Source organism: Cricetulus griseus, chromosome 6 (assembly GCF_003668045.3).
Source record: "Cricetulus griseus strain 17A/GY chromosome 6, alternate assembly CriGri-PICRH-1.0, whole genome shotgun sequence".
Classification (NCBI taxonomy): Eukaryota; Metazoa; Chordata; class Mammalia; order Rodentia; family Cricetidae; genus Cricetulus; species Cricetulus griseus.
Window position 1 is genome coordinate 137,623,554 of NC_048599.1, and position 15,461 is coordinate 137,639,014.

General features: G+C 49.9%; 2 protein-coding genes across 2 annotated transcripts in view; both read right to left on the minus strand.

Moving 5' to 3' along the window:
• The window catches only part of Qsox2 (quiescin sulfhydryl oxidase 2), a 30,299-nt gene extending 27,838 nt beyond the window's left edge, over window positions 1-2,461 (minus strand). The window contains exon 1 of the mRNA XM_027422931.2: window positions 2,122-2,461. Within this exon, the coding sequence (XP_027278732.1) occupies window positions 2,122-2,422 (301 nt within the window). The 5' untranslated portion in view covers window positions 2,423-2,461. The remainder of the gene's footprint in view (window positions 1-2,121) is intronic.
• Window positions 2,462-10,090: 7,629 nt separating this feature from the next.
• The window catches only part of Ccdc187 (coiled-coil domain containing 187), a 52,780-nt gene continuing 47,409 nt past the window's right edge, over window positions 10,091-15,461 (minus strand). The window contains exons 18-21 of the mRNA XM_035447085.1: window positions 13,490-13,620; window positions 13,058-13,152; window positions 12,557-12,633; window positions 10,091-11,889 (exon numbers count right to left, since the gene is read on the minus strand). Of these exons, the coding sequence (XP_035302976.1) occupies window positions 10,091-11,889; window positions 12,557-12,633; window positions 13,058-13,152; window positions 13,490-13,620 (2,102 nt within the window). The remainder of the gene's footprint in view (window positions 11,890-12,556; window positions 12,634-13,057; window positions 13,153-13,489; window positions 13,621-15,461) is intronic.

The following is a 15,461-nucleotide window of genomic DNA, read 5'->3' on the forward strand; positions in this document are numbered from 1 at the left end:
CTGATGGATGACCCAAGAAGGGAGGCGGCAGGAAGCATAGCCAAATGAAGGCCAAGGCAGAGTGTCTAGTGCTTCCCATATCCTGCACAGAATTCCACAAGACAAGGCACAGAAGAGGTGCTGAGCTCAATATCCCAGGAGGACAGGGGTGAGAGCCAAAACCTCCCTAAGGAAGTTGGACATGCAGACGTCATAAGGGATAGCATCTCTTCTGCAGGTATCTAGCAGTTAGGCAGGGTCCCTGACAACAGGTGATCAGACATCTTTGGAGCTTGTGCCGACAGGATATTGGGACCCATCCAGTAGCCTAGGCTGGGACAAAAAACATGGGTGTCAACCAAATCCCCAGGTGACTTGCTTCACACTAGAACATACTCTGAGGGCCCTGACTCAGGCGGCCTTGTCCTCAGCATCCTTGCTTCCTCAGGTTCTCACCTGCTCCTGCCAGTCCTTCACTTTCACCAGACAGTCTCCTTGGCAGCCAGCCACTCTTTAAAGGTAACGTCATTTCATGAAGTCAACCACAGCATTAGTTGTGGATTTTTACTGTGGTACTTTCAGAACTGTCCTTCAAGTTCCAGAACAATTTCATCCCTGTCTACTGTTGATTTGGTTACAGAAGATCCCCCTGATGTGTATGTATTATGATGTCTACAAGTCAGTTACTAAACTGAAAGCCAGAACCCACATAAACAAAAAGGCTGCCAACAAGTCTTGCCAGGGTCACCTGCAAGTCCACTCACAAGTATCAAGAATTAAAAAGTCAGGGCTGGAGCTGGCTCAGTGGTCAAGAACATTGACTACTCTTCCGGAGGACCCAGGTTCAATTCCCAGCACTCACATAGCAGCTTACAACTGTCTGTAACTCAAATTCCAGATGATCTGACTCCCTCACACAGACATACATGCAAGCAAAACACCAATCAATGCTCATAAGAATAAATAAATTATTAAGAACTAAAAAGTCCTCTCTACTATTGAGTTGCTTAAAAAAATAAAGCAAAATAAAAACGAAACCATATATAAACTCTTGTCTTTTCAATCGCTGGTCTCAGTTTTGGCTAGTGCTTGCCAGGGACTTAAGAAAACTTGAGATGGCTTAGAGGTTAAAAGCACATACTGCTCTTTCATTCAGGGGACTGGGATCTGATTCCCAGCACCTACATCCTACAGCTCCAGCTTCAGGCGGTCTAATACCACTGGCCTCCCTGGAAAACTACACACACCTGTACATATTCACATAATTCAAAATAAAATAAATATTAGGAAGAAAGATAAGACCCAAGAGAACAATTCCATTAGGTTCCACGTAAAAGCCTGGCACTCAAAAAGCAGAGGTCAGTGGATTCAAGGCCAGCCTGGGCTACACTATGAAACGCTTTCTCAAAGAAAAAAAAGAAAGTGTTCCAACAATGAAGAAAGAGAAGGCTAACATTTTAAAACAGTCATTTGCAATTGTGTACTTGGAAAAAGGCATCTTTGCAAATCTGTTTAAGAAAACACAGCAGTGGTTCAACACCAGACCTACAGCCAAAGGTGCAGGAAGAAGAGCAACAATTTGTTGTCTTGCCCTGTGAGATCTGTAATTAGAGGTTAGTTCAACAGTAGTAAGCTGGTGAGGCCAAACCTCAGCCAGTGCCGGGAAAGCTACTGCACAGCCACTTAAGCCCCATTTACAGGAGTAAATGCTGGAAGAGGTGAGGTCTGCAAAGGCGAGTAACAGCACTAAGAAAGCAAAGCTTTCTCAAAAGCTGTGGTTAGTGAACGAGACGCCCGGCAAGAGGACGCTTTGTAAACTTTCCGCTTCTGCAGAGCAGTCCCCAGAGTGTCTGGGCTCCTAAGTTTCTCGGCCCGGAGCCCACCATATGGCCGGCTACCTAGCAAACCAGGTTGGGGCGTGACAGGAATAAAAACCTTCCGGAGTGGAACGGTAGGATTCGAAAGCGACTGCAGGGGATGGGGAAGGTCAGGGCTGGCCAGGGAGTGTGTGGCCAGGATAAGAGGCTGGGGGCAGGATGAAGTCGGTCCGTGTTCTGCGAGCTGGCGACCTCGGGAAGCTGTGGCTTCGACCCTCCCTGCGGCTGCGCGGGTGGAACGTCGGCCGGCGCGCGGGACCCTCACCTCGCACGTCCGCCGCCAGCGCTCGCCAGGTGGGCGCGTAGCCGATGCAGTGGCCGCACCACGACGAATGGAACTGCACTAGCCACGCGGCCGAGCTGTTGCTCGTGGCCGAGCGCACGCTGCCGCTGTCCAGCAACCACACGGCGTCCTGGCCCGCGCGGTACAGCCGCGACGCGCCGCCCTCCCGAGGCCCCACCGCCGCCGCCGCCGCCAGCAGCAGGAGCAGCCGCGCGGCCCGAGGAGACGGCGACCGCCGCGCTTCAGCGCCCGGTCCGCGCGCCACAGCCCGGGCCGCCGCCATGTTGGGAGTGCCGCCGGCGCGCCGACCTTTCACCCTGGCAACCGCCGTCACGTGCTTGCGCGCGCCGGTCCCGCCCTGTGCATTGGCCCCGCCCCCAAATCGGTCGTCGTCTCCAGCACCACCCCTCGTCCTTTTCGCCCCGCCCCCGCGATTTGGCCCCGCCCTGAGCTCTGCTCGTTCCAGGTCCGACCTTCTCCTCGCTCTTTTTGCCCCGCCCCTGTATACTGGTCCCGCCCCAGAACGCAGGCCCCCGCCTCACTCCCTAGGCCTGCTCCGCCCCGGTACTTCTGGCCCCGCCCCTGCTCTGGGTCCCTGTTGGCGCTGCTCCAATCTTAGTTCGCTCCGAACCACAGGTACTTTATACCCAGCAGACCGTGAGGTCTGAGCCTAGATAGCCAGATTCGCTGGGTGGGGGTAGGGTGGGGAAATAGCCCATGCCAAGTTGAATGTGAAGTTGAGTAAACACTGCGCCTGGAGTTTCAGCCTGAAATGCCAATTTAATGGGGCATAATTAGGCGCAGAAACTATTCTCTGTGTACCTGAAATTCATATGTAACATGGATCCTGGATTTTACATGCAACCTGTGATTTTACCTGTCAACCTCAAATGTCCACAATGATCACCTTGACCTTTTTATAAACCGGAGAATATGGTAGAGCCACAGGGCAAAGAGTGGAGGCGTAGACCTGACTCTTCTTTTTTAAGACAGGGTTCTAAGGCTGCCATGGAACTCGATATATAGCTGACTCTAACCTTGAACTCCTTTTCCTCCTGCCTCGCTTGCCCTGGGATTACAGATGTGCCCCTGCCTGACTTCTCCAATCACTTATTCTGCTTTCCTATGCTAGTGCTCTTACTCTGTGCCAAACACTGGAGAGAACATATAACCCAAAGCAAGCCCTGGTGCCCAGGGTTGTGTAGAGCAAAAAAGCAAGTGGTGGGGGCAGTTGTGCATATAAAAGCACGGAGGCATCTCTTCTTGGAAAGTTACCGGGTTGAGGACAGGGGCGAGAGGTACATGTACTAAGTTCCTGAGGTGAATGGAGGAGCTGATTTTGGTTGGAGCGCAGCATATTAGGGCAAGAGCAGAAGAGAAGTGCTCCCAATGACACCATGATGATGGGAGATGGACGCCTGTGACTGTGGCTTGGAAGGCATGGGGATGGTCCCTGCATATCCTAGTGAGAGGTGGAGCAGGGTTTAGAATTATGGTACCCACAGACCACAGGTTGGCTCTTATTATCAAAGGCCTATCCTGTGCCATTCTGTAACAGCAGAGGGAAAAACCTCCATGCAGATGAGCCAAAGAGGAGACAGGAAAAGACTGTTGCATGGTGTGTGTGTGGTGTGTGTGTGTGTGTGTGTGTGTGTCTGTCTGTCTGTCTGTCTGTCTGTCTGTCTGTGTGTGTGTCTCTGTGTGTGTGTCTGTGTGTCTGTGTATACAAATGTGTCCTGTTTTCCAAAGTCTGCAGTCTCTTTTTACAGACACCCTGGCTGGCTTCCAGTTGTGTTATGGAAGGATAGTGGGGACAGTTGGGGGGGATTAGGGAGCAGGAGGGAATTGCTTGAGACAAAGGGAGAGAGGTGCTGGTTGGAGACAAATACAAAAAAGCTGTTTGGAGACAAATACAGAGAAGCTATTTGGTGTTTAATGGTCCCAGAGGGTGAGTAAGCAGGAACAGGGACCACAGGGACTGATGTAGAAGCTGCCTTGGGAAGCAGGCATGAGAGGACTGGGTGCTTTAGCCTGGGTTGATCTGAGAATTATCTGGACAAGGCCTGCCTGAGGCAGGATAGTTAGGGAAACCCATGGGGATATGAGGAAGGGACTCTGGCTGAAGCCTCTCTCCAGTTGATAATCAAGAATTCCAGTGCAATTAACATTTGCTGACACAGAGACAGCAAGGATGTTAAAGTAGTAATAAGCCATGCTTGAGTCTTCTCAATCTAAACCTGCAAGTTTCTAGGAATTTCGCAAGGTACCTATTTCCAAGAAAAGATGTGTCTTAAACCCATTGTGGCCCAAGCTTTTATTTTCAACAGACTGCAATCCCATCCAAGGTGCCATCAGAACCATCCTATAATCTCAGTTATTGAAAACAGGAAAAGAAACCTTAGGAACCTGCTTAGCAAGAAACTCTGACAGCCTCCAAAATCCAATATATGGCTATTGCTAAACCACTTAGATATGACTCTCCTTTGAGAAGCCAACACCCAGGCTTAGGTGTTCTATTCTTTCTCTGAGCATCTCTCTATTAACCACTATGCAGCAGTTTTTGTTGCTTTCTTCCCGACTCTGCTACCATCTGGCTAATCCTGAAATTATCTATGGCAAAGTCAAGGATCTGGTGTTACCTGGTGTAAATCCTTGAAGGATAAGGAGGCTCCTTAGGTTGCTGGGGACCACATGGGCTGTGTCTACTGCTGCAACTGTGTCTCACTGGTGACAAGTCTACTATACTCCCAGCCCACAGCAGCTAGACTCCTGGGGCAGGGCTCAGTCAGACAGGAGGCACAATGAGAATACTCTGTGTTCCAGGGAGTATATATGGCTCTTGCCCACTTGTAAAAGCCCATGTGGCTTTTGGGTGTGTTGTATGAGAGTGGTTGTCATGGTGGGGCCAGGCATGGAACCCTAGGGACTTGGGAAAGTTGTGTGACAGTTTGGCATGTAGAAAGCTGAAAGCACAATTTAAGGGAACTGCTTAGCAAGACACTGACAGAGACAAATCACATGAAATTCAAAGGTACAGGTTAACTGAGAAATAACTATTTTCTATGAAAAATAATGACTTCTCCTGAGGCTCATGTCAAGATTTATTGGCCCAAGTGGTTACAAAGGATTAGCAGGTACAGTGTGAGACCTTGGAGGGAGGGACCTTGGGCTGAAGCCTCACCAGGGTCAATACATCTGAATGCCAAGGCGCTCTGCTTGCACTCATGCTAGTGAGATAAAATGTCTAGCACTTTCTGTGGATATACTTTCTCTCCGCCCACAAGAGTAATTTTATGGCTTGGCTCCTGCAGCTGTAGCAGTCTTCAGAAAGCCCGGCCTGACTCTCATTAGTTTCCATCATCAGCTTCTCTTCAAGGACAGCGTGCCAAGGCTAGAGCATGCTGCACCTGCTTTGTACCCAGGGAAGGTGGCTCTGGGGAGGTCCTGGCTGGGCTGTGTGTAGCCCCAATGTGCCTAGGTTTCAGGACCAACCTCCACCAAACTAGACTAGCCAGGGGTGCTGTGGAATTGGAGGCAAATTTGCAAGGTTTTGATGGGGGAGATTTACTGCCATGCCAAATGTGTGTATAAAATACATAATTTGTCTCACTCAGCCTCATTAATCCAAAGGGTTTAGCAATAAATAGGGAGAAAAAGTAAAAAAAAAATACAGAATAATTCATTCCAAAAACAAAACAAAAAACAACCAACCCCGCCCCCCCAAACCCACACAAACAAAACCAGAGGGCATTTAATAAGAAACCTATATAGGTCAGAAATGTGTCTTAAAATTATGTACACAGAAGAGTGCATATTCCCTGACCTGACCAAACCTCTTCTGTGCTCTGACACCAGTTGGGAAACTTGGTTCAGGATCTTAGCTGGCACATCCCTGGAGCCATGTGTTCACTGGGCCTATTGGACAAAAGGTGGCTTACTGAGCAGCTCATTGGAGCTAAGAGCCTGGGATGCTCCTGAGGCCAGGTTAACTATGAGTCTGTAAAGGGCTGTTGGGAAAGGAAACCTACTTCATAGCAGGGGCCCAAAGGAATTGTAAACGGCCTGGAAACCAGCACCAAAGCATGCAGCAGAGGCAGGACAAATCTGATGGCTTAGCGCCAACGGGCTTTCCCAGAGGTCATAAGCTAGCCAGAGGAAATAATGCCTTACAGTTGGAGATCTGGGCATGGTGGGAGAGGCCAAGCTCTGGATGGATCAGCCTTGGACTCCCATGTCCCTAAGGCTAGCAGGATGTTCATCTATCAGGAATCCACACCCACAAGGGCCTTCTCATTCAAGAAGTAACTATTTGAATAATTTTGTGACTATACTAAACTTTATCAATATGTACATTTTAAAAAGAAAACTATGGTATATGAACTATGCCAATAAAACTTGATGAGAAGCCAGGTGGTTGGTTGTATTGTACACCTTTAATCCCAGCACTTAAGAGCCTGATAGAAGCTGTGGATACGATGCCCAGGGGAATGCAGACAGAGACAGCCTGTAATGGGCATAGAGAATCTTACCCATGACTGTCAAATGTAGGTGGACATTGGACATTTACAAGCTGAGACACAGGAGGATCTCTGTGAGTCCAAGGCCAGTCTCATCTACAGATGGAGTTCCAGGACAGCCAGGGCCATTACACAGAGAAACCCTGTCTCCAAAAAAATAAAAATCCACCCCACCCCCCAAAAAACCCCACCTGGTTAGAAGAGTCTGGAGAGATGGCTCAGCAGTTAAGAGTACTTGGTGCTCTTGCAGAGGATCAGGATCTGTTCCCAGCACCCACATGGTGGCTCACAGACGATTGTGACTCTAGTTCCAGGGATTCAACGCCCTCTTCTGACCTCTACAGACACCAAGGCACACTCATGGTGCACATACATTTGTGCAGACAAAGCAGGCACACACATAAAATAAAAATACATCTTTTAAAAAAAGTTTTTAAGAGAGATTAGATGGGCAGGGGTGGAGAGTAGGGTGGGGGACAGGACTCAGTAGCAGAACACGTCAACATCACTAGCATGCACAAGGCACTGGGGAAAAGTGTTAAAAATATAAGATATCTGAGCATTGTAATGCAGGCCTGTGCTACTCAGGAAGCTGAGAAAGGAGGATTACAAGTGTGAGATAACTTGGGCTAGAATGAGTTCAAGGCCAGCCTGGGAGCTTAGTAAAACCCTGCCAGCCCAGGTGTTAGTTTCTCTCTCCCAGTACTGATAAAAAGTAAAAGGGGTGTGTTGAGAAAGCTCAGTGGGTAAAGGTGATTGCTACTAAGCCTGGTGACCTGAGTTTGATCCACAAAACCCCTGCCAGTTGTTCTATGACGGCACACACACACTGTGGCACCTATACACATGCAAGTAAATAAATGCTAAAAATAAGTGAAAGGGCCTGAGGATATAGTTCAATGTTAGCATGTTTTCCTAGTTTGTGCTGAAACCTTGGTCCAGTCCTCAGTACTGGCAGGAGTGGGATATCATTTTCTGAAGATAATTTCTTCATATTTTAGACTATTTACACAAGTGCTTTTTTGATTTTTTTAAAAAACTGATATATAAAATAAAAACATACGTATTAACTGGCTACCATGAGAAGTGCTCAACTGCTTTTATGTGAGAAATTTCCCATGATCACTGAACTAAACACCAACTCATTAACCCAGTCTTTTCCTGGAGCATGAACCAATGTCATTGGCACAGACTATTCATAAGCATAGTTTTTAAGGATTAAAATAAGATGAGCAAGACTGAGAGAAAGAAGGGGAGTGGGGGAGTGAGAGAGGGGGAGTGAGGGAGAAAGAACAGGGCAGAACATGAATATAGTCAAAGTACACGATGTACTTGGCAGAAATTGTCTTTATGAGATCCAGCAAGATAGTGAATATACATCAATAAGCAGGAAATTAAAGTTAGTAAATGATGGATGATAGATTAGATATGCACACCCATTTATATACAAACATGCATACACTGTGCCATACATGTGCACACATGCTGATTTAAGATATGGAAAGCAACCTCTAGGAGTTCCAACCATGTATGTGAGCCCCATCCCAAGTGATCCTGCTCAAACCTGATTCAGAAAACAGATTCAAAGATGCTGCTTCTATAAGACTTCTGGGTTTGTATAAAAGCCACAAACCTTTGGGGGGGTGTGGCAGCTCATGTCTATAATCTAGGACTTGGGAGGCTGAGGCAGAGAGATTTACATGAATTCAAAGCTAACCTGGGTTATAGAGCAAAACCCAATCACACACAAACACATACACACAGTGGCCCTTCCCCGGGGCACTGAAGATGAGGAGACAGAAAGCTGCACAAATAAGATGCATCAGAATATTCCCACCTGCATGGGGCATCCAGGCAGAGGACTCTGTGTGGCTTCTAGCACAAGACCCTAGAACCCCTAAAGATAGCCCATCTCCTGATCGCTCTGGGTCCCAGAAAAGCCTCTGTGGAGCTAAGAAAGCAGACAAGTTTCCACTGTTGTCTGAGGCTGTGTGCTAGCACTGGGTCACTACAGTTGGGACAGCACTGTGGCTAAGGGGCTACTAGGAGTGAGTGGCAGGCAACCTTTCTCCCTCAGAAACATACCAGAGTCCATTGAGGGAGGTGAAGGTGGTGCCTGGCCAAAGTCACTGCTTTAGTGGCCTGTCCTCACCCTTACACATGCCCCCAAATTGTTCTGTTTTCCTGGGGGGACTGACTATAGGAGCCCATCCCAGGCCACTCCATTCCCTGTAGAGATCCTGTACCCTAGGCTCCTAGTGAGGCCAGCTGGATGAGGCCCCAGGCACTGCAAGTTGGTCTCATTCTCATAATTAAGCCACTGGCTTCTTTCCACACAGCAAATTCTGTGTGGTTGGATCAACAAGTCCTTGGATGTGTGTCCTGAGGAAAGAAGGCATTCTTGTGAAGAATGGCCACTGCTTCCTTATACAAGAGTCACCTGTGTCACCTGCCCACTCTGGTCTTCTTTCCTGGAAGGCCCCCAGGGAATAAAGAAGGCAGTCTAGGCCTTTGCCTCATCAGCCAGGCCTACAAGGGACAAAATGTCTTTTTGGGACCCAGGCACTGTATTCCTGAGAAAATTAGTGTCCCAGCAAGCCCCATAAAAGCAAAAAAATAAAAAAAAATTAAAAAAATCACAAAACCAGGAGAGACCCCCCAACCCCTGGGGACAAGCCCTAGGCCTTGCTTGTCACAGGTGATCAGTTATGGGCTCCTCATCTCCACAGGATGAACAAATGACCCTCAGCCACAAGCAATCTGATGGAAACAGGATACATAGCAAGATCCAGATGGGACTGAAGAGATAGCTCATTGATAAAGCACTTGCCCTGCAATTGTGAGGACCTATATTCAGTTCCTAGAACCTATGTTCATAAAACAAACAAGCTGGACACAGATGGCTCAGCCTGTAAAAGCACTTACCCTGCAAGCCTCACAAGTTGAGTTTGATCCCTAGGACCCACTGCAGAAGGAATCAATTCCCCAAAGTTGTCCTTTAACCTCCACACAGGGACCATGGCTTGTGCACACACCCACACACACAGTTTTTTAAAAGTCAAGAGCTAGAGAGATGGTTTGGTGATTAAGAGTGTTTCCTGCTCTTCCAGAGGACTTTAAGTTCAGTTCCCAGCAACCATATCAGGTGGCTCACAACCACCTGTAACTCCAGTTCCAGGCGTTCTGACACCCTCTGCTAGGATCCAAAGGTACCTGCAGACTTATAGCAGACAGACAGACAGACAGACAGACAGACAGGCTCTCTCTCTCTCTCTCTCTCTCTCTCTCTCTCTCTCTCTCTCTTTCTCTCTCTCTCACACACACACACACACACACACACAGAGAGAGAGAGAGAGAGAGAGAGAGAGAGAGAGAGAGAGAGAGAGAGTCATATGCCAGATATCTATGAGTTCCTATCATTTCGGAGCACACTCCTAGGGTCTGTCTTCAGGGGCCAACCCTGAAAGTGCAGCCAGAGAGTCACACAAGATCCTCCTGCTAAGCTGGGTAGACACCAGATCCACTGGCCCAGCATCTCCTGTCCCTGAAAAATCAGCACAGGCACCAGAGGCAGGGTCAAAAGTCCAGTTTCTCCTACAGAGCAGCTGTCTGTCCAACAAACCCTGAAGCTTGTGCTGGTCCTCTGTCCAGCAGCTCTGGCCTTCCTTCTTACTAGTGTGCTTGAGGGATTCAGCCACCGACGGCACGGGGTCTGGGGGTGGGCTTTCAGAGGGTGCAGACCGGGAGGGTGACGACATGGCTGCCCTTCTGTCTAAGAGCTGTTCTATTCCTTGCTCTGCACTTTGACTGCCTGGGGCCTCCTTAGGGTTTTCTCTGGCCACATAAGCCACTGAGGATGGACTCAGGGGTTGAGTTGACAGTCTTGGGGATGTCTCAGGGGCACTGACTACCCAGTTACTCAAGGGAGATATTGAACTTGAGTCATCCAGGTTTCCATCTTGCCCAGATGCTCCCAGGCAGTGCTGTGAGTCCTGGGGCCCCAGGGAAAGGGCTTCCTCCAGAGCCCCCTCAGATAGGGAGGACATGTCCTCAGCAGTAATGGACAGATCCTCTTCTAGGGTATCCAGTAAGTCACCTGGAAACATGGCCTCCTCAGGCGGGGAAGGGAAGTCTTCTGAGCTGGGGCTGGTCTCGTTGGTGTCACTCTTTGCTTGGGGAGTAGGAGGTGGTGGAGGGAGGTGAGTGTCCCTATGGATAGAGGATGGAAGGTCCCCACTGCCATAAGATAGCTCCTCATCCACAGGGGACAGTATTTCAGTCAGGAAGCCATCTACATATGAGGGCCTGGCTACCTCTGTGACAAGGGGAGCTCTGTCCTCAGAAGGAGCCTTCAGGGTCACAGGGGCCTTAGGATCAGGCAAGGCCTGTAAGGGCTTCCTTTCTATGGAGGGACTAGTATCAACATCCTGGGGTTCCTCCTGGTGGCCAGCTGAGGCTGCAGTAGGTATGTTTCCTTTACTTAGACCTGCCCTTTCAGAGGAGGGAGTGTCCAAATGAAAGGACAGTAGCAGAGTTGAGTCACTGGTAGAAGGGATCTGATGTGGGAACATTGTGAAGGTGGTCACAGGGGACATCTGCCTGGCTTTCCCTGTATTCAGTGTATCAGTCACACTCCTGCTGGATCTGGAAGCATCTTGTTCTTCCCCAGGCCCCAGGGAGGGAAGAGTGGTATGAGGCCTTCCACTGCCTTCCATGTCCAATGAACCATTTGCAGGCAAGGAGCTCCCTGAGGGTGGCTCAACACAAGGGCTGGGTTCTTCAAGGTTCTCCTCATTGTTCTCATCCCAGATTTGGCTGGAGGACTCTGACAACTCTGACCCCAGTCTTGGAGATGGAACGTGTGAGAATGACAATGGCCAGCCTGCCTGAAGGAAGGACTCTGAGACTGGTGCCACAGCTGCCTCCTCAGAGAAGCCACTCAGGAGTCTGGCTCCACTGTCTTCCAGTCTCTTCAGGGTCACTTGACCTACATCCCCACGAACCCCCTCCAGCTGAGGAAGTCCCTGGTGGAGGCCCCAGAATGAAGGCAGGCCAGGTTCCTCCCAGGAGTCATGAGCAGAAAGCTCCCTAGACCAACTGGGATCTGCACGCAGTGTGTCTTCAGCTTCCACGTTAGATAGGGAAGAGGAACTGCTAGAAAGCTGGACGAGGGTGGCTGTGGCTCTCTGAAACTCCTGGAGAGATGAACTCGAGAGGCCACTTGAAGAGCCCGCTGAGGGGGTGAGGGATAAGGCAGGGCCTTCTGAGGACCCAGAACAGCTATTAGAAGCAGGCTCAGAACATTTGTCCAAGACGGCGGCAGGCTGAGACGGAGGGCTGTCTAGGTGCCAGGCAGGCTGTGTCTCTTCCTCACTGGCCACAGGAGCTGCTGTGATGGATTGAATTAGGGAGTATCTCACAGTTACCGCACCCTACATGGTAGATTATCCCAGAAGCAGCCCCAAACTGAAAAGATGTTCCAACAGAAGACATTAAAAGGGCAATGGTACCAGTTACAGATGGTATAGTGTGCTTAGTCCTTTGATAACCCCTAAGTAACTGCTCCAGCTCATTCCAAACTTGTGGGTCACATATGGATGTGTGTCTGGACTGAGCCTATGCCACCTCAGCTGTCATTAGATTTGGTGGTTGGCTTTATTTGGCTTGTTTTGAAGTTTTAGACTCAGCTTGCAGCCCCAGGGGAAGGAAGGGGTCAGCAGGCTTCCCCCATCCCACCCAAGGCAGTGAGGGGGACAGGGCAATGTGCCTTCAGAAAAGCCTCACTTTGATATAAGAACTGGTTTTGGATAGCCTCAAAGTGAAAACTTAATGGTCTTTGAATAGCCTTGGGTAGGGGTGGGGGTGGGGTGGGGGGGGTCCTAAAGGGATAGGAGCCTCACCTGGGGAAGCAGCCTCCTGGTCAGCTTCTAGGTGGGTGGAGGGAATGTTTGGGTCCTCCTGATGACAAGCTTCTCTCCTGCAAGCACATAGTGAAGTCCTGGCTGCTAGGGAAGGAGTCTTACCTTTCAGTTGCCCTTGCCCCAGGGCTCACAGTCAACAACCCCCATGCCACACTCTTATGAACAGCCCTGCCAATCATCCACCATTGGAAGTGACCAAGCTACACAGGGTTACTTGGGAAGGGGTGGGGGGTGGGGGTGGGGGGAAGCATCTGACCATCTTGATCAGATGCGGACACTTCCAGACACCTATGTCCCCTGGTTGTATCTTGGCCCTTCACTGGGCAACAACTTTGATACCAAGAGGGAGTCAGAGGCCAGTGGCATACAGCTGGGCCCAGTCTAGGAGGGGTAGAGGAAGGGTCTAGGCACTGAGAGGTCCCAGATACTGCCTGAGACTGTCTCCACGCCTCAGTGCCTTACCCTACCCACACTCCACACCTTTGCTGCTCTGACTTCCAGTGTGCTTCTTCCTGGGGTTCCTCCTTGGGGCTTCTGGAAACACCCAGCCCTTGACTTGTTCTGTTTTCAGCCATCTGCAAGAAACACATTGGAAAAGTAAGATATCTCTTAGGGCCTCCCTCACCTCCTCCACTGGGGATCAAAGGCTGTGCTTTCAGAGAGAGAGACTCTTCAAGGACCCCAAAGGTACCAATCATCAAACACCTCCTTTCACCCTGGGAAGACTTTCTTTCTGCCCAAGCGTTGAGTATGAGGTGAAACCCGTGGAACCTGCAACTTGCAGAACCTGGAATGCCCTCTGAGTCCTCATCCCATGACAGCCTCGTGTGATGTACAAAGCAGCCTCTGGAGACCACACAGCAGGCCAATGCCCCCATAACCTGCAGGCAGCACATGGCCACACCAACTCACTCTGGCTTCCTCAGGACAAGGGCCATCTCCACTTAGGGACTGCCCACACTGTCCACACAAGCTCCAAGCATGACTGTCTGTAGGATGTCTCTCCATTGCCCAGGCTGCACTGGGCTTTTTCTGTAGGTGGCCTGTGGAACAAACAGACTGTGAATGCTATGGGGTGGGGTGGGGTGGGAAAAGTGGTTCCCAGGAAAAATATCTGAAAGTTCAAAGTGGATGCAAGACTTGACTGTGGCATTTGATTAGCATGAGGACCTAAAAGATGTGATTATATGTTTCCAAAATTATCCTGTTGGATAGTTAGTGATATGAAGTCTTGAGGAAGGAGGAGAACATATGGAAAAGTCATTTTAATTCATAGCCCTATTGTCAGGTTGGTGGCCACACCTTTAACACAAACGCTTGGGAGGCAGAGGCAGGCTGATCTCTATGAGTTCCAGGCCAACCTGGTTTACATAGTGAGACCCTGTCTCAGAAAACAAACAAGAACTGTATAGCTCCTTTTCCCTCCTTTGGGGGCCTCCCACGAGTGGCTGGGAAGCCTTGCCAGAGCTGTTCCTTTCCTTGTCTCAGCACTGTGCTGAGGTCCTCTAACACTGTGAGGGACACTGGCACTCAGCAAAGGCAGGCCTTGGACATGGCATGGCCTTCCATAGCAAACTAAAAGACTAGCCAAGTGAGCACAAAGCAGGACACAGTAAAGCCAGGTTACACCTTAATATTCCTAGGTCTGAATCCTGCCTGGACCCAGGTAGACTGTTGGGATCCTGAGGCCCAAGGCCACTGGCCTATGGGACCAGAGCTATGGTGCCCTAGTCTGTCATCCAGAGCCTGGGATGAAGGCTGAGGTGTCAGGCCACTGCAGGAAGGACCCTGGACTTCTCTAATGGCCATGCTGGGGTGCTCCCAAGAGCCTTGCAGGAGCCATCTTCTGACTAGGGAGCATCGAGAACTGGGTCAGACAGTACCAAGCTCCATCATCTTGGTCCACGTGCTTCAGTTCTCAGGCCCCAGCCTCTTCACCTGCAGGGTGGGTAATGAGCATGTTCACCTCAAGAGATAACAGGGTCCCCAAGTGTGGTATAAGTCCTGGTTAGCTTCAGTATAACTAGTACACACATGGTCACAGGGTGTGGTCAGAGAGAGTGACCAGGATGGTATTAGGCCTAACAAATGTCCACAGAGCCCTGAACAACAGCCAACAGAGGCTTGACTCCAGCGAATGGAAGGCCATGGAAATGGGCTCTGCCTTCCCCCTGTTCACCATCACCTTTGGACCCCTGGGAACCCCACCGGTCCCTGCTTCTTCCTATACTGGTGAACTTGGAATTCACTCTCTCCAGCCCCAAATGTGGAGAGTGCCTTGGTGTCTGACAAGACTTGGCATCCCTCCTGCTTCTGAGGGTAGATGCTGAGCAAGGAGTGGAGGGGTGGAGCTTTTTAACCCAGGGCTGTGACCCAGGGGTGGGAAACTCCGAGGTAGCATCAACTCACCAAGAGCCAGCCAGGTCATGCCAATCCCTCAATGTCAGCCCCAGGGCAACCCACAGAATAAGAAGCAGACTCTGCCACCCCCTGAAAATCAGGAGTTCTGCCCTCAGGGAGGCCTCAGGGCCAAGTATATGGTTCAAAAGAATCTGATATGTGTAAAACTGTGGTGTCCACTAATAAGGATGTTTCTGTCGGTGCTGATTTCTAAGATCTTGGAAATGTCTATATAAATCAAGCTACAGCTGAAATGACCAAACCAAGTATTGTCTTTAATGTCCCCAAAAGAGCAGCTGAATCATCTCCTATAGGCCATGGAGTCGGCCAGTCTTCTAGCCATGAAGAGGTCTGTGGTCATGGAAGGGGGCCATGAACATCCATCCTCTTCTACTTTCCCTGGGGACCTCCAGTCCCTGCTTGACCACTGGACAACAGCTTTGGACAGGGTCCACTGGATGTGGGGGAAGCTCCTGGAAAGATC